Source organism: Barbus barbus (assembly GCF_936440315.1).
Source record: "Barbus barbus genome assembly, chromosome: 46".
Classification (NCBI taxonomy): Eukaryota; Metazoa; Chordata; class Actinopteri; order Cypriniformes; family Cyprinidae; genus Barbus; species Barbus barbus.
This window is the reverse complement of record NC_136724.1, coordinates 11,558,197-11,579,842: the sequence shown is the minus strand read 5'-3', so window position 1 is coordinate 11,579,842 and position 21,646 is coordinate 11,558,197. Positions and strand designations below refer to the sequence as shown.

General features: G+C 37.2%; 1 protein-coding gene across 2 annotated transcripts in view; it reads left to right on the top strand.

Annotated features, from left to right (window-relative positions):
- Positions 1-21,646, top strand: part of LOC306864962 (rotatin-like) — a 71,541-nt gene that overhangs the window by 48,262 nt on the left and 1,633 nt on the right. The window contains exons 31-47 of one of the 2 annotated variants that reach the window (XM_079409279.1): positions 1,979-2,137; positions 4,174-4,251; positions 4,436-4,613; positions 4,894-4,991; positions 6,763-6,859; positions 6,977-7,172; positions 7,625-7,712; positions 9,322-9,472; positions 9,585-9,722; positions 10,325-10,521; positions 11,546-11,651; positions 12,185-12,282; positions 13,207-13,287; positions 14,619-14,745; positions 18,564-18,772; positions 18,988-19,264; positions 21,481-21,584. In XM_079409279.1, coding sequence (XP_079265405.1) covers positions 1,979-2,137; positions 4,174-4,251; positions 4,436-4,613; positions 4,894-4,991; positions 6,763-6,859; positions 6,977-7,172; positions 7,625-7,712; positions 9,322-9,472; positions 9,585-9,722; positions 10,325-10,521; positions 11,546-11,651; positions 12,185-12,282; positions 13,207-13,287; positions 14,619-14,745; positions 18,564-18,772; positions 18,988-19,264; positions 21,481-21,584 — 2,382 coding nt within the window. The remainder of the gene's footprint in view (positions 1-1,978; positions 2,138-4,173; positions 4,252-4,435; positions 4,614-4,893; positions 4,992-6,762; positions 6,860-6,976; positions 7,173-7,624; positions 7,713-9,321; positions 9,473-9,584; positions 9,723-10,324; positions 10,522-11,545; positions 11,652-12,184; positions 12,283-13,206; positions 13,288-14,618; positions 14,746-18,563; positions 18,773-18,987; positions 19,265-21,480; positions 21,585-21,646) is intronic. The other variant, XM_079409280.1, reaches the window with a different exon arrangement.

Below are 21,646 nucleotides of genomic sequence, written 5' to 3'. Positions count from 1 at the left end.
GAGTTTCATCCCCTTATCTGATGTGAGCATAAGTATTGGAACAGTTGCCTCACAGGTCTTTCTAAGTGATCAGCTGTGTCCTGTTGCATTAATTCTTCAGATATTAAAAGCAGGGAATGTGTCGTATCAGTTATATCCATTACTTCTGTATTCTGAATATTGCATTCGATAATGACACACACAAACCAGGATGAAGATGAGGGAGCTGAGAGAAGATGAGGGAGCTTTTCTTTTTGAGAGAAAAGCAAGTGATTTGGATGCTAAAAGAAAAGAGGTAGTCAGTTAGAGCTCTAGCAAAAACAAAGGGCATGGAGAAATCAAGAGTTTGGAAACCACCAGTGACACCAGCAACCAAAAACTACCTGATTGGCTGAGAAAACAACAGCAGTTGATGACAGACAAATCCAAAAAGCTGTGAAAATGAACCCTAAAAGACATGTCCGTAAAATCACCAGCCACATCCAGAAAGCTGAGGTGATGCTCTGACAATCTACTGTCCTCAGTAGACTTTGACACAGAATTACAGATGCTACACAGCAAGATGCAAACCTCTGACCAGCACCAAAAATAAAAAGGCAAGATTAGAGTTTTCAAAAAAGCACAAAGGTGAGCCAAAAGAGTTTTGGAACTGTGTTTATGGACCGATGAGACAAAGATGAACCTTTATCTAAGTGATGGGAAAGCAAAATTGTCGAGAAAAAAAGGGAACTGCATATGATCCCAAGCATACAGCCTCATCTGTAAAGCATGGTGGAGGTGGTCTCATGGCATGGGCATGCATGGCTGCCTCTGGAACAGGCCCTCTCAACTTTACTGATGACTTAATGTATGATGACAGGAGCAGAATGAATTTGTAAGGGTACAAAACCATCTTGCCTACCAATATTCAAGAAAATGCCACCAGATTCCTTGGGAAGTGCTTCATATTGCATCAGGACAGTGACCCAAAACACCCTGCCAGTTCAGTCAAGGAATTTATAAGGGCAAAGAAATGGAAAGTCTTAGATTGCCCAAGTCAATCTCCAGATTTAAATCTGGTTGAACATGAATTTCACCAGCTGGAGAGGAGAGTAAAGGCACAAACTCCCCAAAACAAGCAACAATTGGAATTGGCTGCATTAAAGGCTGAGAAAAGCATTTCAAAGGATGAGACCAAGAGTCTGGTGATGTCTATGGGTCACAGACTCACTGCTGTGATTGTGCGCAAGGGTTCTGCAACTAAATAATAGCTTTTATTCTTTTATATCTGCCTTATGTTCAACTGTCCCAATACTTATGCTCACATCACTGAGTGTAGATGAACTCTAAAAGTGCTGTTCTTTTTATTTGGTAAAACATGTATGTGTTGAAACGGCTAATCAAATGTGACATTTTGTAGTTTTGTCTCATATTCATCTTTTAATCATATTTGCAAAAGTCTTGACTCCACAGCCAACAGAACAATTTTGTCTTTACTGTTCCAATACTTATGGAGGGCACTGTATATATAGATGATAAATTTTGACAGTGTCTCTTAAATTAAGTTCTGTCCAAAAAGTAATTTAAAAATAACATCCCGACGTGGTCTTAATTGGATCAAAAATACAAGATCTGAAATAATTGAAATTGTTTTAGATTTTCAAAGCTCCACCAAATACTGATTCACCATGTTTTCTTAAATAAACATTCTCTGTACATTGGCACTGAATGCAATCATAGACAATGTAAATTTATTAAATGTACGTGTCCATAATTTTGATGAAAACCTTATTTAGCAATTTCTGTGCCTTGGCCTTCTATTTTGGATAGTTTTCCCAAGTACTCGTGCATGTCCAGGCCTCCCTCAGCTCAGCAGATGCTGAGCACTGAAAATAATGGGCATGACAAACACGAATTTGTGCCAGTGCTACACGCCAAAGAGCCCATGGCAGTTAGCACTGCCAAGCACATGTGCTGGGTCTGAACACAAGTGTCTATGTGTGCATTTGTCTGGCTCTAGGTCCGCTGTGCCAGCCTGGCTGTGGGTGCGGCTCTGAGTTCACTGGAGAGAGGGTGTGTGACGTTGTCAGAGAGTTGCCAGAACATTTCAGGAGGTCTGTGGGCCATGGTACTCAACATCCTGCTGGAAAGACAGGAGTGCAGTATGGTGCGCCGAGAGGTGAGTCCATCCAGCTTCAACTTGAAAACCACACAAAAAACTTCCTGACTGCTTCAGACTGAGAGTCTAGGAACTGCCCTCAGTCCGTTCGTGGACCTACTGATGCATGTTGGACACAGAAAATGGAAAGTGCTGGTTAAAATCACCAGCTCCAAACTGACAGGCTTATTTTTCTTTGTAGTATAATCTATTTCAGATAAACATGCCCCTAAATGACATGCATATACAGTACCAGTCAAATAAAATAAAATAAAAAAAGTATAATATAAACTATGTATGTGTGTGTAATATATATACATATACTAATTTCTATGACTTTCTTAATGTTTAAGCATATAATGATATTCTAGGGAATTGTGTGCTTCTAATGTTATAGCAACAGTTTGGACAGGACCCTTTTCTATTCTAACATGACAGTGTCTCTGTGTATAAGGCACGGTTCAAAAAGACATGATTGATTCAGTCAGTGTGGAAGAACTTGACTGGTCTGCATAAAGCAAAGTCCTAATCCCAGCTGAACACCTCTGGTGTGACTTTAAATGCAGACCTTGAGCCAAAAACTCATCACCAAACACCAATGACTTGTACATAAGTGTACTGTCATTTTAGACACGTCCAAAACTGTTGCAACAGAGATGGAAATACAATTTTTAAATGCACGAATTATGTTTCCATCTTTGTTGCCACAGTTTTGTTAGTGCCTTTTTCTGTTCTAAAGAAGGGGGTGTCACAATACTTTTGTCCTTATAGTGTCTATACAAGTCATTGGTGTTTGGTGATGAGTTTTTGGCTCAAGGTCTGCATTTAAAGTCACATCAGAGGTGTTCAGTTGGGATTAGGACTTGGCTTTCTGCAGACCAGTCAAGTTCTTCCACACTGACTGAATCAATCATGTCTTTTTGAACCGTGCCTTATACACAGAGACACTGTCATGTTAGAATAGAAAAGGGTCCTGTCCAAACTGCTGCTATAAAATTAGAAGCACATAATTCCCTAGAATATCATTATATGCTTAAACATTAAGGTTTGTACTCATAGAAATTACTAAAGTAGTCAAACATGTTCATTAGAAGGGGTGACCCAATACTTTTGGCTATGTATGTGTATATATATATCACTATATGTATATATATCACTGTGTGTGTGTGTGTGTGTGTGTATTTATTTATATGGGGGTGTGTGTAAGCTTACCAAAGCTGCATAAATTTGGTCAAAAATAATATAAAAACAGTCATTATAAAAAATATTATTACAATTTAAAGAAACAGTTTTCTATTTAAATATATGACAATTTAATTTAGTCCTGTGATGCAAAGATGAATTTTCAGCAGCCATTACTACCAGTCACATGATCCTTTGGAAGTCATTCTTTTCTGATTACATTTCTCATTATTATGAATTTTGGAAACAGTGGTACACTACCATACAAAAGTATAACTAATAGTATAAATAATACTTTTATTCAGAAAAGATGCATTCAATTTAATAAAATTGACAGTAATGACATTTATAATGTTACAGAAGACTTCTGTTTCTTCTGATCATTGGCTACCAATAATAATTGAGCACTAGATAAACACATTATAATGAATTTATTCCAAACTTTTCCACTTTTAAAATTCCACTTTTACCGATAGTGTACAAAGAAATAAAAAGTGCTTAGTAGCTTCACAAAGCAGTCAGACGGCCGCTTCCGGTCTAAGTGGGCGTTCTAAGTTGCAATTATGATTAGATTTTAATGCCGCAAGTCAGAATGCCTCTGCAAGTCATATTCGTTCAGATCTGTGATCTATTTCTGAGTGTTTCATTATTAGTATAGGTTTAGCACAAAGACATATTCAGAAAAAGGAAGAGAAAAATAGGTTAAACCAGCATAAACTGTCACACTTTAAAGAGAATGTATTTGCATTTCTCTCTTTTCAAGGAATTTGCCACTTGCTTTGTGCGATTCCATTGAGAATTCAACCAGCATGCATTTCCATTCATTTACAAGAAGATGGCAGTGTTGCTGACTTTTATGTTCCCCTTCCCTATAGGCAGCGTTTATTTTGCAAAACCTCCTTGTGATGCCAATGCCTGGTAATGCAGAAGAGGCCAAAGAGTGTGCCTGGCAGGTATGTTTACATGAGAATAAACTTTCAGAACTGAATATCAATAACATAGCCACTCTTAAAAGCTCTGTAGACATAACAGATCGGTCTATGGTGAGTTCTGGTTTCCTCTGTATTATATTTCCTGTATTTTTTTTCTTTCTTTCTTTTTTTTATCTTCTATTCTACTCTTTCTTGTGTTTCCCAGAGCCCCTGTGTGCATGATGAGGATTCAGGCCTGTGTCTGGTCGGGCTTCCTGCCCTGCAGGCTCTGTTGTACCACTGCCAGTTTTATGAGAGCGTGGGCCAGATGGTGAAGAGCTGTTACACGGGCAGACATGCCTTCACCCTCAGCCCCCCTCCACCGCCAGCCAATGTCACCCAGGGTATGGCGTCCTCGCACCCAGAGCACTGCCAACTATTAGTGGATGTCTGACTCGGTGGCATCCATATGCTTACAGACATTATTAATACTGTTCTGTACTAGAGATCATAGCCGGTGTGCTGCATATTTTAGATGATGGTGTTTACATTTATCATTCGCTTGTTATAACAGAATTTAAAGTATTAGTAAGCTGTTAGAGGTAATTATTCCAGTGCATATAATTTAATAGTACATTTTGCTGTTTTGTTTGCAAATGAAGCAGTGTGTGTTTCTTTCTGTAGAGACAGATCTGAATGATTCTCTGAAGCACTGGAGAGAGATGCTTGCTCCTCTAAACCAAACTCAGGGCTCTGGATCCATGTCCACCTCCAGTACTCTGGTCAGTAGACATACATTTGTAGTCGACCAAGGGTTTTCTTCTAGCAGGGTTTCTGCAGGTCTTAAAAAGTCTTATTTCACATTCCATAAATTAAGGCCTTAAAAGATCAGAGCAGAGAGCCTTAAATTCAAATTATGTCTTCCTCTGTATTTTTGTCTTGTGTTCTAATACAAATACCTAAACATCCTTATATCAAGATACACGTACTTGAGATGCAAAACAATGATGTCTTTTCTGAGTTTTCTGAGAAATTAAGTTCATGCTTAAAACACATCTGTCAATGGACTATGAAAACTTGTTTTTCATTTTGTTACTTCATTCGTTTTGAATGAAATTTTTTTTTTTGAGCCATAAACTGACGTCATTTTGATCATTTTCACAGAAAACAGGACTTCTGTTTAATGTCATTTTGCTTTAAAATTAAATAAAAAATGAAAATATTTGCACAAGACAAAAATACTGAGGATGAACTACACTTTTTGCAGTGTGATCAGGAGGTGCAGTAAAAGTTATTTCCATATTCTAGTTAAGATACTTTTATTAGAATGAATTTAAAAGTAAAGGAGATTGATTTGGAAGTATGCTAATGCTTGTGTTCTCTCTAGACATATACACTTATATTGATGTATTGTGCTCCATTTAATTTATTCCTTAGATTCAATTTAGTTGGTCATAAAAAGTCTTAAATCTACCTTCATAAAACCTGCAGAAATGCTGTTTAGTGAACAGTCAATCCAGTAAGATTTTTCTTTTTAAAGACATTAATAATTATATTGAGCAAGGATGCATTGAATTGATTAAAAGAGAATTTTTTCAATTAAATACTGTACGTTTGTCATTTCAAAGATATTAAGCAGCACAACTATTTTCTCTGATAACAACACTGAATAATAATTATAATAAAATACAATTAATAGTCAAATAAAACTAATATAATAAAAAAGTAATAAAAAAATAATCTTAAGTACCAAATCAATATATTAGAATGATTTCTGAAGGATCATGTGACATTAAAGACTGGAATAATGATGACTGCTGTTTATCTTTGCCATTTAAAGGAGTAAATTAAAATGTAAAACATTAAAATAGAAGTTATTATAATAGTTATTCTAAATGGTAATAATATTTCACAATGTTAATGTTTTTACTGTACTTTTGACCAAATAAATGAAGCCTTGGTGAGTACAAAAGAGTTCTTTCAACAACAATTAAAAAGCTTTTGAATGGTAATGTATATTTTGATATATTGTGCTATATTATAATGTAATGTCAAATATTATTGTTAGTTATAATATAATGTAATAGTGAATGAGACAAACCAAATTGCTAAAGCAGACAATATTTGGAATTTACGGTTGACAGTGATAATTTCAAAATGACCAAATGCATGTTTGAGTTAATCAGCCTGGTTTGTATGTGTTGATCTTTCACTACACTTACAATATTGATAATATTAATTGATAATGTTAAGTAAAACTGCTACGAAATTGCCTTTATTTGCCAAAGCAGTAAATTTATAAGATAATTGGTGATGCAATTCTTTCGTAAAACCTCAATAATCTATAACTTTACATGAAAAATAAGTCAGAAAGAATCTGCTGATTTTCCTAACATTTTCTGTGCTGTTTTGGGTGGACAATCTGAATGGTATAATGATATTAAAACGTATAAGAAAGCTACACTATTACAGATGGCTGCAATCAACATCAGATTAGCCAAAATTAGCCTGAATTATTTTAAAAATGATTATGTCTGTCTTTTTGTTCTTTAGATTCCATCAGGTAGCTCAAGTGGGACTCATTCTCCAGTTCCGACCTCAGCTGTTGCTGGAATCCAGGACACTCCAGTCAACAGACTCACTGCTCAAGGTATGACTTGAGGAGAAAAAAGCAAGGAATTGACAGTTTGGCCTTGACAAGAATTTTTTTTTTTTTTTTTTTCAGTCTTTAGTGATTTGAGGCTGCTGTTATTTCTTTATGCTATAGGTCAGAGTGACACGGACAGCTCAGACTCCGCCTTCACTCAAGACTCCCACCCAGGGGGGAGGACCGAGCCTGGTGCTTTAGTAACCCCTCACCTGTTGCTAGCAGTGTGCGGTTTACTGGACAACCTGCTGGCTGTGCTTCCCGAGTTTAGTCTATCTGCCCTCAAACAGAACCAAATACTTGAGAACATGGCCAGGTTAGAGAGACTTGAAGAGAAACAGTTGTTCTGCAATTATTTAAATTTTTTAAAGCATACTGACATTTTATTAGTAAATTACTGAATATTTATTAAGATTTTCTAAGCTGTTAATCACAGACATGCTCTACACATGTGGAAGTATGACATTCTGCAACCCTATGCACGCCTCTCACCTCATTTTCACACTCACGCGCATATATAAATATATTCTTTTGGTTTACCTGACAATACTTTAACACTACCACATCCTGCCTGCCATCTGCCCACTCTTTCTAAATACCAAATTGTGGTTGTTTTGTCTCTGCTGGTTAACAGCAAGACCGAAGAAACATGTCAAAAATGACTCAAAACATGTTTAAAGTTAGATTCTATTGATGTGTTTGTTGTATTCATCTGTTTAGACTGAACTTGCCTGCATGACTTCCTGTTGGTTTTGTGCTCTGTTTCAGTGTTGTCGATGTGGCAGCCATATCTCAGTGTGTCAGTGAGTTAAGGACACCTCTCCTGCCAGCTGCTATGGAAGATGCCAGGAACCAGGTGCATTATGGATGTTCAGCTATCATTTTCCACCTCCACTTAAACATTAGTCTGTCATAAATGAACTCCTGCAGAATGCCACAATAAGCTTGGCAGATTTTTGCAAAATCATTCACAAACTTCTATGCATCCTTAATCACATGCATGTTTGCTTTTTAAATATTTTGGATAATTTGATGATAGTTTTAGCTAAAAGTGCAGTACTGTTAGCAGTATTAAACACATTTTACCAAGAATCTGAATCAATCTATTGCCTTTTAAATCTGCATATAAATAATATGTGACATTAAATTTAAATAATATTCAAAATGAGTTAGAGTTTGTGCATGCATACAGCCGCATGCAAACCCTTAGCGCATGCAAAAAGCTGAACATGTAGCCTTTCAAAATAAACTCCATTTGATATCAAGCTCGGACACAGATGGAGAACACATACACACTAGAAAGTTTCATCCTTGTCCAGTGTCTGCTCTATTGCTTGACCAAATTTATCATTGAAAAAAAAGTGTATTTGTTTAATCTAGTTATGATATCTCAAGTGCTTTGTGCTTAGTGATAAAATTATATTCCGTCATTCCATCATTTACTCACCCTCATGTCATTCAAAGATATTTTTAATGAAACCTGAGAGATTTCTGTTACTCCATTGAAAGTTCAGGTTACCAAAATTAAGAAGATCCAAAAAAATCACAAAGGCATCAATGAATCAGGTAGTTTAATCCAAGTCTTTTGAAGAAACACTGTTGATTTATATAAACAGATTTAATATAGGCTTTCATTCACATAAAAACACATAAACAGAGCAAATCACATATAGTAAACAAAAGCGTGTGTGTGCGCGTCACACACTAGAACAAAGCTCATTGGTTTGTGCTCATCACACGAGCACATTTGAGCTTCCATGTTTACTATATTTGATGCGCCCTATGTGCATGTTGATCATTGTTTAGATGTAAGTAAAAGCCTGAATTAAATCTGCTCATCATAAAAAGCAATCATATCTTAAAGGGATCGTTCACTCAAAAATGAAAATTCTGTCATTAATTACTCACCTTCATGTCATTCCAAATCTGTAAAAATAACAACTTTATACAACATAGTCTATTCTTCTCCTTATCATTGTTCTTTGCGCACAAAACGTCATAAAATTACAGTTGAACCATTTACTACCTTACTACCTTTCTGGGCCTTGAACGTGTCCGTTGCGTTGCAGTCTGCGGAGGGTCAGAAAGCTCTCAGATTTCATCAAAAATGATCTTAATTTGTGTTCCAAAGATGAACGAAGGCCTTACGGGTTTGGAACGACATGAGGTTTAGTAATTAATGATAGAATTTAGATTTTTGGGTGAACTGACCCTTTTTAACCCATAACCTTTCATTGATGTACAGTCATACTTGACAAAAGCAGTTCTGCCGAAAGTGGAATACAAGGGAATCATGGTTTCTGGTTCAGTTCTACTTTCTCTTAAACATAGAGCCAGTTAGTCTCCTATTTGTTGTCATTTAGTGTTATGAAACCAAAGTGCTGTATGTGTGTTTTTTGATAGGTAACTTGGCACTCGTTACTACAGACTCTTTCTCTCCCCTCACCCTCTTGTTTCTCCCTCAGGTGCTGAGTAGTGTGTATTATGTGCAAAGTTTGTGTAAGCTCCTGCAGTCAGCAGCAATACACAGTGAGGATATGCCGTTCCACCGAGAGGTCTTCAAACCCCTGCTGAACAACCTCATTTCCATCCTCACGCTGTCTGTCGTTGACTTGGGTAGTCTTCAGCAAATCCACAACCCCCTCCAAAATCTTCCAAACAAGACCTTGAAATGAAAGAAAAGTGATTTGAAAGTGTTTTTTGATGAGTGTTTTGTTTTGGTCCTTAGATGCGCAAGCCCAGGGTGCAATGCTCAACACCTGGGCGGATGTGTTGATGCTCCTGGCTACTTTGCTGCGCAGAAACCAAGCTGCGGTCGGCCCATCTGTCTGTGTGGCACTGGGGAAACACTGGCAGCGCTTTTCAGGTGACACACACACACACACATACCCAAACCAAAGTGTGTTACAAAGGGTGGAGACAAGCAATTGGAAAAGGAAGGCAGAAAGAAACGGAAGAGTACAAAGACAAAATGGTGGCAAACATGATGAAAGCGCAAAGGGGTGGAGGGAAAAGAAAGAGTGAGGCGTTTAGATGGAAGAGGATGTGCTAGATAGATGTTGAGAAGGAAGGAGACAGCTGAGGAGATGGAGATGGAGACAGATACAGTGGGAGGCCAGCTCATTATTCCTGTGTGTGTGGATGGGTGTCCCTGCTGCATATGACAGACTGGGACAGAGACAGGGAGAACAATCGGCCTGCTTTAGATCTGATGGATGTGGTAGAAAATCCTAAAACAGGTGGGTGGGCAGAAGACTTGCTGACTTGCCTGCAGGTATCCAGGCTTTAGAAGCTGTTTTTAAAAGCCTGTGAGTTTGGAGAGACTTTTTTGTCAGATGTTCCCTTGTGGTGAAGATTGTTTGTTGTGAAGTTTTGCATCTTCTTGTCTCAGAGTTTGAGTTTGAGAAAAGCTTGGAAAAGTAAATATTAGCATTCTTTATGTTTAGTCTTTGCTCTCTCTCGCGACAGACACTCTCCGAGTGTGTTTGGACCAATCGGGCGCCGAGTCTTCTCTCTACACGTCGACCCTGCACTTTCTGTGTGTGCTGTTCACAGAGGAGGCTAAGAGGAGATCAGGAGGCCACACGGAGGATCAGGCCAGCTCCTCGCTGACTGCAGTCCTTTCTTCTGAGCCTGGCGAGGTTATTTGTGAAATATTACTAGAGGTAACAGATTCAGTTTTGTGGACGCATATCACAAAAATTCTCAAAATGGCAATCTCAGTTCTGATTGGTTGACCACCTTACACATCCCTCAATTGGCTACCTCCTTCTGTGTATGGGTTAGTGACAAAAAGTATGACTAAAAGTCAGATCTAAAAATCTAAAATCTTTTCTAAAATTATGCTTATTTTTTCACACCAGTCTACACTCCATATCTCATAATGACAAAAGAAAATTTCTGATTTATAACGTAAAAAAAAAAAATATATATATATATATATATATCTCGCAAACAGCTGAGAAAGAAAACGTGTAACAGTATATTGGATATGGGCAGCTCTTAAAGTGACAGCAGTCTTATATTCCTGCTGTCTGTAATTCAGGTTATTTAAACAACAAAAGAGAGAAAATCTCTTCACTTCTCTTGACTAAATCACTTTTGTAACTTTAATAAGAATAAATATACATTTTAAATTTATTTATTATTTAATTTACAGAGTGAAGAATATGCTGTGTTTTTATACATTTGGTTACTTTTATACAATGTAGCATTTCTTATGCATTTGTTCTACTGTAGTTTTTTGATCTATTGCTTGTAATTAGTTTCTTATTCTTATTTAATCGCTACTTGTCTTCAGGTAGCTTTTTTATTTATTCTAAGTATTAGTTTTTGTGATATTGACACTAGTGACAAGAATTGTGAAATTTCTATGGTATCAGTAATTTCGATATCATAAAGACCTTATTTAAAGCAAAAACAACTGTATCGTGATATATATTGTTACCGTGACATAAAATTACTCACATCTTGACATAAGATTTTGGTCATATCACCCACCCCTACCATACTGACTTTGATTTAATTTATTTATCAAACAGTATTTTAAAATTAAACTGCTTCACTGTGCTTACATATGCATTCTTAAATTTATTTGTATTTTAAGAAATGATCATTAAATCATTACAAAATTATTCAGTTTATTCAGAACAAGATGCAAACATTTTGTGCTTCCTGTTCAATTTACAGCAATATGAGAAGATTCCATTCCAGGACCCCTTGAAAAAGATGACGGCCAAAGCGCTCATGTCTCTGTTAGCCTGTAGCTCCAGCGCTCAGAGTTATGCATGTAAAGGTAAAGATTACGTCACTGATCTTTAACAAAAACACAATGTGGAGCTTGTGACATACAATGTAGACATTTTCTAGCAATCACAACACATGGCTCCCTCCCCATTGCACCCAAACCATTTATGGAAATCAAACACTATTGGTTTTGATTTCACAACTATGAGCACATTTGCATATGATCACCTACAGTACAACTACATATTGAATATTCAGCGTCCTATAGGTATAGTAGCATAAACATCCTATTTTGTTCTGAAAGTGAAACGGGTTGAAGAAACCTCTTGTATAATCAAAAAAATTTTTTGGTGCAAATAACTTGACTGACATTTGAGTGAACTTCAAGAAAAATCCTAGAAGTATAGAATATGTCCCTCTTAAAAGGTAGCAGTTAAAAAGCTGCTATTCCCTCAGCTCGGAGGAAATCTCACATACAGATTAATTTTAGTCCCAGGTGATGCTATATTTGTGTCTAATGCCTGATGTCGCTGTCTGATGGATGAGTACATAGACAGATACATGTCTCTTCTCCCTCTTCAGCTGGTGTGATTGACAGCTGTGTGGAACGCATGAAGCACATTTACGCAGAGCTTCACCTAGAGTCTGTGAAAACGGGCAAGAGTGCTCACAGGAGGAAGGTACGGAGGGTTCCAGCAACATGACAGACAGCTTCAACATCAGAAACACTGTAAACCTGTTGAGAGGGAGGGGGGAGGTAGAGGCAAGTGAAGGGAGAGAGATAAATGTGACAAAAAATGACAAAACTAAACGATGCTCCGGTTCAATTGATTTAACCAGTTCATTTCCTTATGTTTGTACTGATTTATATTAACTTTAATTAATAATACAACTATCATTATTACTTATATAATACAGATTATTAGCGAAATTGCTATAAATGTCATGTAAATGTCAAAGATGGTCTTTTTAAATATCTGAAACTCGATTTTTTTTTTTTTTTTTTTTTTTTTGTAGTTACAATCTAATAGTGCAGTTTAAAACATTTCTTTGTATCTTTAATACATGCCAGTGTTTACATCTTAATTATTTGCATTTTTTTTTCCTGGGGTCATACCAAAGGAAAACCTGAAGTAATATAATTTGAGGGTAACATGAGGTTCTTCTCTGTCGTATAATTTCCTGTTTTATGGTTTTCTTGTCGCATGATGACAAGAATGGCTTCCTACATGTAAAATATGTAAACTGATCACAGTGTTTGAAGAAGGTTTCTGGATCAAAATCCTTTATTGGTCCTGACTGTTGGACAAGACTGTTAATTAATTATGCAGTCTTAATTTAGGGGTAGGCCTATGATGGTTGAAATGAATGTATTTCTAGGAATGACAAAGGATGTTGATCCAGGAACATTCCCTATGTCAGTAAATCATGTTGCGCTCCGTGCATTTGTTAGGAAACATGTAATTTTTGTTAAGACCTATTAATAAAACTTATTATGAAGTGTTACAATTATAATTAATACAAACAGGGAAATGTATGCATATATAAAAAATTACCACTATCTGCATGATATCTTGTTCTAACTGCTCCGTCTTCAATGTCAGCAGGTGGAGAACAGCATGAGAGAACTTAAGATGATTCTAGAGATACTGCGAAATTGCCTGTATCAACATAATGAATGCAAAGTACGTCATTTCAAATAATCTTCCCCGTGCTGATTATTTGAGTAGTTACATTCATTGTACAGTAATATAGCTCTCACCGGGGGTCTTGTGGGTGGGAAACACTGCGGGTTTGAAATCTTGCTGGCGTCATGCAGATTTTCTTGTAAGGACTGTGGTGCAGTCTTTACAAGAAATTTTACTCGACACCTAGCAAGACTGTGCATGTAATCAGTCATGTGATAATTTCTGTGAAGTACAAAGGGAGTTAATCAATCTGAGATTGTTGAATGAATATTTGACCAATGAAACATCCCAATTTACAGACTTTCAGTTAATGTTCAAAAAATGATTATTAATATTTTTCAACTTAAGGTTTTGAAGAAACTGCTCTCAAGAATGAACATTTTGGCACCATTTAATTTCCCTTTTTTATGGCCCTATTTAGAATTCATTAGGTATGCTAATTATTATTTTCATGTTATGGCTGATATTAAAATTCTATAGTTTTAAGTGCTAGAAGTTAATATTATACACACACACACACACACACACACACACACACACACACACACACACACACACACACACATATATATATATATATTTAATTATAATTTTTCCCTAAACCACTGGAAAACCTGAGTACATGCAAACAATTATTTAAAATATAAAATTGTAAAAAAAAAAAAAAGTATAATAATGTGAATATATCTATATGTATGTATGTACAGTCAAGCCAAAAATGATTCAGACCCCAGATATAATTTTTGATATTGTTTTACTAGTGGGTGCAGGACACTATAATTCATTTATGTAAGTGAGGATAGAAAAATAAAGTAAACTGTGACATCATTTACCCAAAAAGTCTTCATACAGTGGACTACCAGTAAAATGTGGGACCAAAAATTTGATTTGACACTTTATCCTGACCATGTTTTGTTACATACCTTTCTTTCAAAGTTATCTGACATTATCAAGATGAATTTGTTCGGACACAGTTTAACTCTCGAGTTCTTGTCATATTTTATTACCATCTTCAAAACTATAGTGAATAATCTGTGATAACATGACAAATGTTGAAGGTGTCCGAATAATTTTTGGTTTGACTGTATGTATGTATGTGTGCGTGTGTGTGTGTATATATATACATATGTATATACACACATATGTTTAAAAAATGCTATTGTAATTATTTTGTAGCATGAATTAATTTAGAAATATAATTTACTTTGATATTTTCTAGATTATATTCAGATGTTGGCAAAGGTGATCTAAATGTAAAAAGAGGAAAAATGAGCATGAACACTTAAGTATGCAGGATTGACTGATGCTGCCAAGTTTTGTCTCAACAGGCTGTGGCTACAGAGCTGCGTCTGGCAGCGGTGCTGATGGCTCTGTGGCCCTGGTTCCTGCTCGTCGATCTCACCATGACAGCAGCCCTGGAACTGCTCTGTGTCTACACGGCTAACTGCACAGTGGGTCAGTCTTCTGAGAGGTGGAGGAAAGAGAACGAGAAAAGAGGAATTACAGAGGAAAAGAGGATTAGAAAGCGAGAGACAGGGTGCTGAGATAATGTATGAGCTTTGTGCTGACTGTAACAGTCTCATGAGTCATGTGGCGATACAGTAAGTGCCATTGTGTACTAAATGCAAGGCTGACATGAGCCCGGCAGCTACAGAAGGGATTGTATCATAGTCAAAGCGTGCTGCCAGATTACTGGAAAATGGGATGGAGCATTTGTGTTAAGGGCAGGTACTTCAGGTGTAAATGATTACTTTGTCTGAATTGAGCAATAGTTCACCCCAAAATGAAAATTTTGTCATTAATTACTCACCCTCATGTTGTTCCAAATGCGTAAGATCTTCGTTCATCTTTGGAACACAAATTAAAGGAGAACTATTATGCCCCTTTTTACAGTATGTAAAATAAGTCCCAGGTGTACCCAGAATGTGTCTGTGAAGTTTAAACTCAATCTTTTTTTTAAATGCCTGTTTTAAGTGGAAGCAGAAACATGCTGTTTTCATGCATGTCTCTTTAAATGCAAATGAGCTGCTGTTCCCCGCTCCCTTTTCCAGAATAGAGCTGTGCCTTTACAGCTCGTTCCTCAGATGCTCTGCTAAAAACATCTGTTTGATTTTGATTATCATATATACGGTTTTCTGAGTGCATACATCTGAAGCACAAACACAGAAAGCGGCTGTCACTCGGCATGTGAGTACAAAACGAAGTTCTCTTTCATGTTTTACTGCGCTTAAACTGTCAATACACAAGTTTATGTTAAAAACACATGAGTTACAAAAACATTCATATCTGTGAAGGTAATCAGTTGGGAAAGAAATTGCACGTTTATATTAGATCTGTGTGGCAGCAGCATAATATACGGTAAATAAATCAATAAATCCTCCACTCTCTTGTATCCTCTGAGGCTGGGACTCTAAATAGTGTTCTGTGCTTGTCAGTACAGCCAAAGACAGAACAGTTAGCATGCTTTGCTCAAATGTTCGCCATGGCATTAGAACTGGTACACCGTTGTCGCTTGCGAAAACACACTTATGCCGTAGTATTCTCATACCTTCGTCAAATTTAGGTTAAACCGCTGATGTCACATGGACTGTTTCAACGATATCCTTACTACCTTTCTGGGCCTTGAATTTGTCAGTTGAAAAATATCTTAATTTGGGTTCCAAAGATAAACAAAGGTCTTACGGGTTTGGAACAACATGAGGGTGAGTAAATAATGAAATAACTTTTATTTTTGGGTGCACTATCCCTTTAAAGGTCCCCCTTGCACTGCAAAAACAGCTCTGGTGTGCCGAGGCATGGACTCCACAAGACCTCTGAATGTGTCCCTTGGTATCTGGCACCAAGACATAAGCAGCGGATCTTTTAAGTCTCCATGAATCTGATTTATTTGTTCAGCACATCCCATAGATGCTCAGTCGGATTGAGATCTGAGCAAGCTGGAGGCCAAGGCAACACCTTGAACTCTGTCATGTTCCTCAAACCATTGCTGAACTATTTCTGCAGTGTGTCAGGGTGCATTATCCTGCTGAAAGAGGCCATTGTCATTGGGGAACACTGTTGCCATGAAGTCTGTGGTCTGCAACAACCTTTAAATAGGTTGTATTTATCATAGTATTTCTGATGGCCATGTGCCCATTGCAGGTGCTTTCGCTGGTGGACAGGGGTCATTATGGCTACTCTGACCGCTCTGAAACTACAGATGATGCACTTTTTAATCATGGTAATATTGGAAATATCTTGCAGTTTACGAACATTCAAAAGTAGCAAGAGATCTATAAACATTTAAAATAATAATTTGTATTGCTTCTCAAAGTCAAAACGCAAGTTGTGATCGTCTTTCCTTCATTGCTTCTAGAATGAGAAGAATCGTAGGGTGGGATTTGATTGTCTATCGGGAAATTATTGGTTTGTTGTCGTTTGCTGCGACCTCCTGTGAGTGACAGGCTGCTGAAGGGGAGGAATTATTGTCCTGCCCTCGCACCAGTGCACGTGAATAAAAAAAATAAAAGTACTGTGCACGGATAAATCAATAATAAACTGCAGCATTTAATAAAAAAATATAAATTTTGATTTCATGGTAACTTGAAGTGAAATTGATCTAATTATATAATAGGTTTTTGAAATCTAAGACATCTTATAAATTTTACAGAAAAAGCTTTTAAAAAATCTGAATGTTATGTGGAACAACTGCTTTGTGTGTGTGTGTGTGTGTGTGTGTGTGTGTGTTTGTGTGCACGCTTTTTTTTAGGGAGACGGTTACACATGAAAGCATTTGCACGTGTTTCTGTGTGTGTGTGAGAGAGACTGGAGAGTGTTGTACATGAAAGTGTCTGTTGGTGAGTGTGTTTACTTAACTCTGTCTCATATCTGAGCAAATGGAAAGCTGTGCTTTGAGACAGGATGTGGCTTCACACCTGTGAAGAGCCAGCAGTGCATGGGTGTATGTCAGTCTGTACGTATATGTGTGTGTGTGGGTGCACATTTGTGTTTTTGCGCTTGTGTGTGTGCGTTTCAGCTGTCACTATGGTTTAATAGCACTAGGCTACAATGGTCTGTGTTAGGTTCTCATGGTCTATGTTAACAGCAGGTGATGTTGAAAGTTCATGAGGTTGGTTCTTTAATTATGGAATCAGCCCTCCAGCATATTTTCCTCACCAACATATTCTGTCCTGTGTCAGTTTTATTATATAATTCATTAACCTGCAACACACAACCCTCATTCTTTCATCTGGCCGATTAATATTGGATTTCTTTGGCAAGCAAAACACTGCTGAGATCTCTCAATAATCCAGCATCATGTTAAATGATTCACCCTGCAGTCTTGCTGTTCTTCAAAATGCGTCTGTCCGCTTACCCAGAAGTAAGAAAGTAAGACATTTAGTGGTTTTGACACCTGACTATAAATGCAGCATTGTTAGACCAGGAGGAAACGTTTTTTTTTTTTTTTTTAAATAGCGTTAAACACTGTGGAACAATTCTGTTTCCATTGAGTTTCCACGCTCATTGTTACACAACTGTGCAGTGATATTTTGAGACAAGATGAATAGATTACCAAAAAGGCTTGTGTGGTTTTATATCGCTGGCAATGTTTCCTGTAGCAGTTTTGCAGCACCATAGGGAAAAAAGAAAGAAAGAACCATTCATAAGTTTGAAATCAGTAAGACTTCCGTAGAAATAGTCACTTATGTTCACCAAGGCTGCGTACATTTGATCAAAAACACAGTAAAAACTATAATATTGTGAAATAATATTTATTAAAATCGCTGGTCTCTATTTTGCTATATTTTAATGTACTTTATTCCTGTGATGCAAAACTGTATTTTCAGCAGTCATTACTCCAGTCTTCAGTGTCAAATGATCATTCAAATATTCTGATTTGCTGCTCAAGAAACATTTATTATCATTGTTAAATTGTGCTGCTTAATATTTTTGTGGCAACTGTGGTGATTTTTTCTGGATTCTTTAATAAATATAATTTTCTAAAGATCAGCATTTACTGAAAGAAAATTACTAGTATATTAATAATGAGTGAAATGTTTGTTTAAAGCTACAATTGTTTTGTTATGCAAGATGTTTGGCCCCATTTCAGGGTTTGGGAAGGTGCCCTTCACGGATAAGAAACACTGATTTACAGTTTTGTTTCCTTAACACTGTGATTTGTATCTTTATGAAATACAGTTGCTTAGTTTCTTGTAACTTTTTGTATACGTTCTAGTTTTTTCCATAATGAAGTTCTCTCTCTTTCGCTCTGTCTCTCTTTTGTTCTCTTCCAGCATGCAGTGCTTTATGTAGCAGCAGCAGTGGTAGCTCTGGCGCGGTTCAGACTGTTCTTCCTAAGACTGCGGCCACAAATTCACTGATGCATGGGGTGATGAAACTGGCCTCCCAGGTTGCCCCTGACAACAGCAGCATCCACAGTCTGGCTTTCTCACTGCTGGCCAACCTGGCCATCTCAAGGGACTGCAAAGGGGTACTGCTGAAGGTAACTCACTGGTTATGTTTAAAGCAAAAAATAATTCAGGGTAGGAAGAAATATAACCTCGTGAGACATTTCAGGCTGTAAATATAAAGTAAATGTATAACTAAATAATTCTGCTCTCCAGCACAAAATCCTTTTATGACACCTTTGGTTGCATATCCGCTTTTTGTTTCATAGAGAAGTGTTAACAAAACCACCTTTCTTGCTGTTTTCCCCAGAGTAACTTCCTGCAGCACTTCCTGTCTCTCCCCATGCCTAAGGCAGGTGGTCGAAGCGGCAGTCCGGCAGCGGAGCCTCTGTTCCTCTGGCTCAAGCTGCTGCTGAACGTGTCGTTCGGGGAGGACGGACAGCAGATGATCCTCAGGCTCCGAGGGGCTTTGGAGCTGCTGGTCGGACTGGCCCAGTCCAAACACTCCAGCTCTAAACCCACCATCCTGCTCATTCTCCACAACATCTGCTTCTGCTCCGCTAACAAGCCCAAAGTCTTAGCCAATGGTATGAGCGCTGGATTTACAGGGATTTACATGTTAATGGTTGACCAACATGTTCCTCTTTGAGTGGATAATGCCAATGCCAAGATCTAATGGGCATGGTTAAAGGGATAATTCACCCAAAAAAAAAAAAAAATTCTGTCATTTAATTACTCACACTCATGTCGTTCCCAACCTATAAGACCTTTGTTCATCTTCGGAACACAAATTAAGATATTTTTGCCCAGAAACATTGTTAAAATAGTCCATGTGACATCAGTGGTTCAACTGTAATTTTATGAAGGTACAAGAATACAAGAATATTTTAATTGATCTTAAAAGACTAGAATCTATATAGTCTTTCAAGATCAATTAGACACTGCAAGTGTAGAAATGATCCACCATACCCAGCATTTGAGTCTAGCTACACACAAACACCGAAATCCGGATATGTCACAACAGCCACAATGTAGTGATAATACTTTTACACATCAAACCAATGTTTCCGCCCAATTCCTTTTTATAGAAAGTGAAGGAAATAAGATATCTGTCTTGAGATGATGTGAATATGCACATGAAGCAGCAAATGCACACTACTAAGAAATTTAATTTTTTATTACTTAAAATAATTGCTATAATAATGATTTTATATATAAAATTGTTATAAAAATATATAACTTTTCAGTGTGTGCGTGAGAGAGTTTTACTAATGTTACATATACAGTGCCTTGCGAAAGTATTCATACCCCTTAATTTTCTCACGTTTTATGTTGCTGCCTTGTTAAACTGCTTTAAATTACTTTTTTTTTTTTTTTTTACACATCAATCTATACTCCATACACCATATTTACAAAGCAAAAACAGAATTGTCACAACTTTGGAAATATATAAAAAATAAAAAAACTGAAATGAGTACATTGCATAAGTATCCATACCCTTAACTAAATATTTAGCTGAAGCACCTTTCCAGCCACAAGTCTTTTTTGTTTGGCTCATTTGGCTGGCAATTATCTGCCGTTCTTCTCCTCACCTCTCAAGCTCTGTCAGGTTGGATGGGGGAAGATACACATTTTCAGGTTTCTCCAAAAATATTTGATTGGGTTCAAGCTCAGGCTGTGGCTGGGCCACTCAAGGACATTCACAGAGTTGTCTATAAGCCACTCTTGCTGTGTGTTTAGGTTCATTGTCCTGTTGGAAGGTGAACCTTCTGCCCAGTCTGAGGTTCTGAATGCTCTGGATTGGGATTTCCATCAATTGCAAGGCTCTTTCAATCTCAATATTTTGCTGCATTGAGCTTTTCTTCTACTCTGATGTCCCTACCGCTGAAAAACAACCCCGCAGAATGAGGCTGCTACCAGCACACTTTACTTTTGGGATGGCAGGTGATGAGCAGTGCATGAGCATGGTTTTCTTCAAACTTGAAGCTTGGTTCATCAGACCAGAGAATATTGTTTCTCACAATCTGAGGGTCCTTTTGGTGCTTGTTTGCAAATTCCAAGTGTGTCTTCACTGAAGAGAGGATTGAGTCTTGCCACACCACTATAAAGCCTAGATTGATGGAGTGTTGCAGGCATGTTTGTCCTTCTGTAGAGTTCTCCTATCTCCTCATATGACCATGGAGCTCAAACTAGAGTGGCCATCAGGTTCTTGGTCACCACACTATCCAAAGCCCTTCTCCATCAGTTGCTTAGTTTGGCCAGGAGGCCAGCTCTAGGAAGAGTCCTAGTTGTTTCAAACTTCTTCCATTAAGGGATAACAGAGACTACATACTTCTGTGACCCTTTAATGAAGCAGAATTTTTTTCTGAACTCTTCCCCAGATGTGTGGGGAAGAGTTCTTTTGACCTCAGGGCTTGGTTTTTGCTCTGATATGCAATTTGTATTTCCTTAATAGACCTTTTACTAAGACTTGTGTCCCTTTCCAAATCATACCCATTCAATTGAATTTGCCACAGGTTAACTTCACTCAAGTGTAGTAACATCTACAAGCAATATGAATGCTCCTGAGTATGAGTACTTATGCAATGCAATCATTTAAATTGGAATTTAAATTTGGAAAGACCTGTTTTTTTGCTTTACCATTATGGTGTATGGAGTGTAGATTAATGTGGAAAAAAGTAATTTAAAGCAGTTTAACATAAAATGGCAACATAAAACGTAAAAAAAAAAAGAATACTTTTGCAAGGCACTGTAAATACATAGCCATAAATATAACATTTTATCTAAATATGATATATTTCAGATAAAGCTGTTGAGCTGCTAATCTCTTGTTTGGACAGTAGCTCATCAGAAATACGTACCATAGGAGCTTCTGCGCTTTGGGCTCTGTTGCACAACAATCAGAAGGTAACGTCATTTATTCAATGGCATCTTGTTATTATATAATGACATTTGACAACTTGAATAAT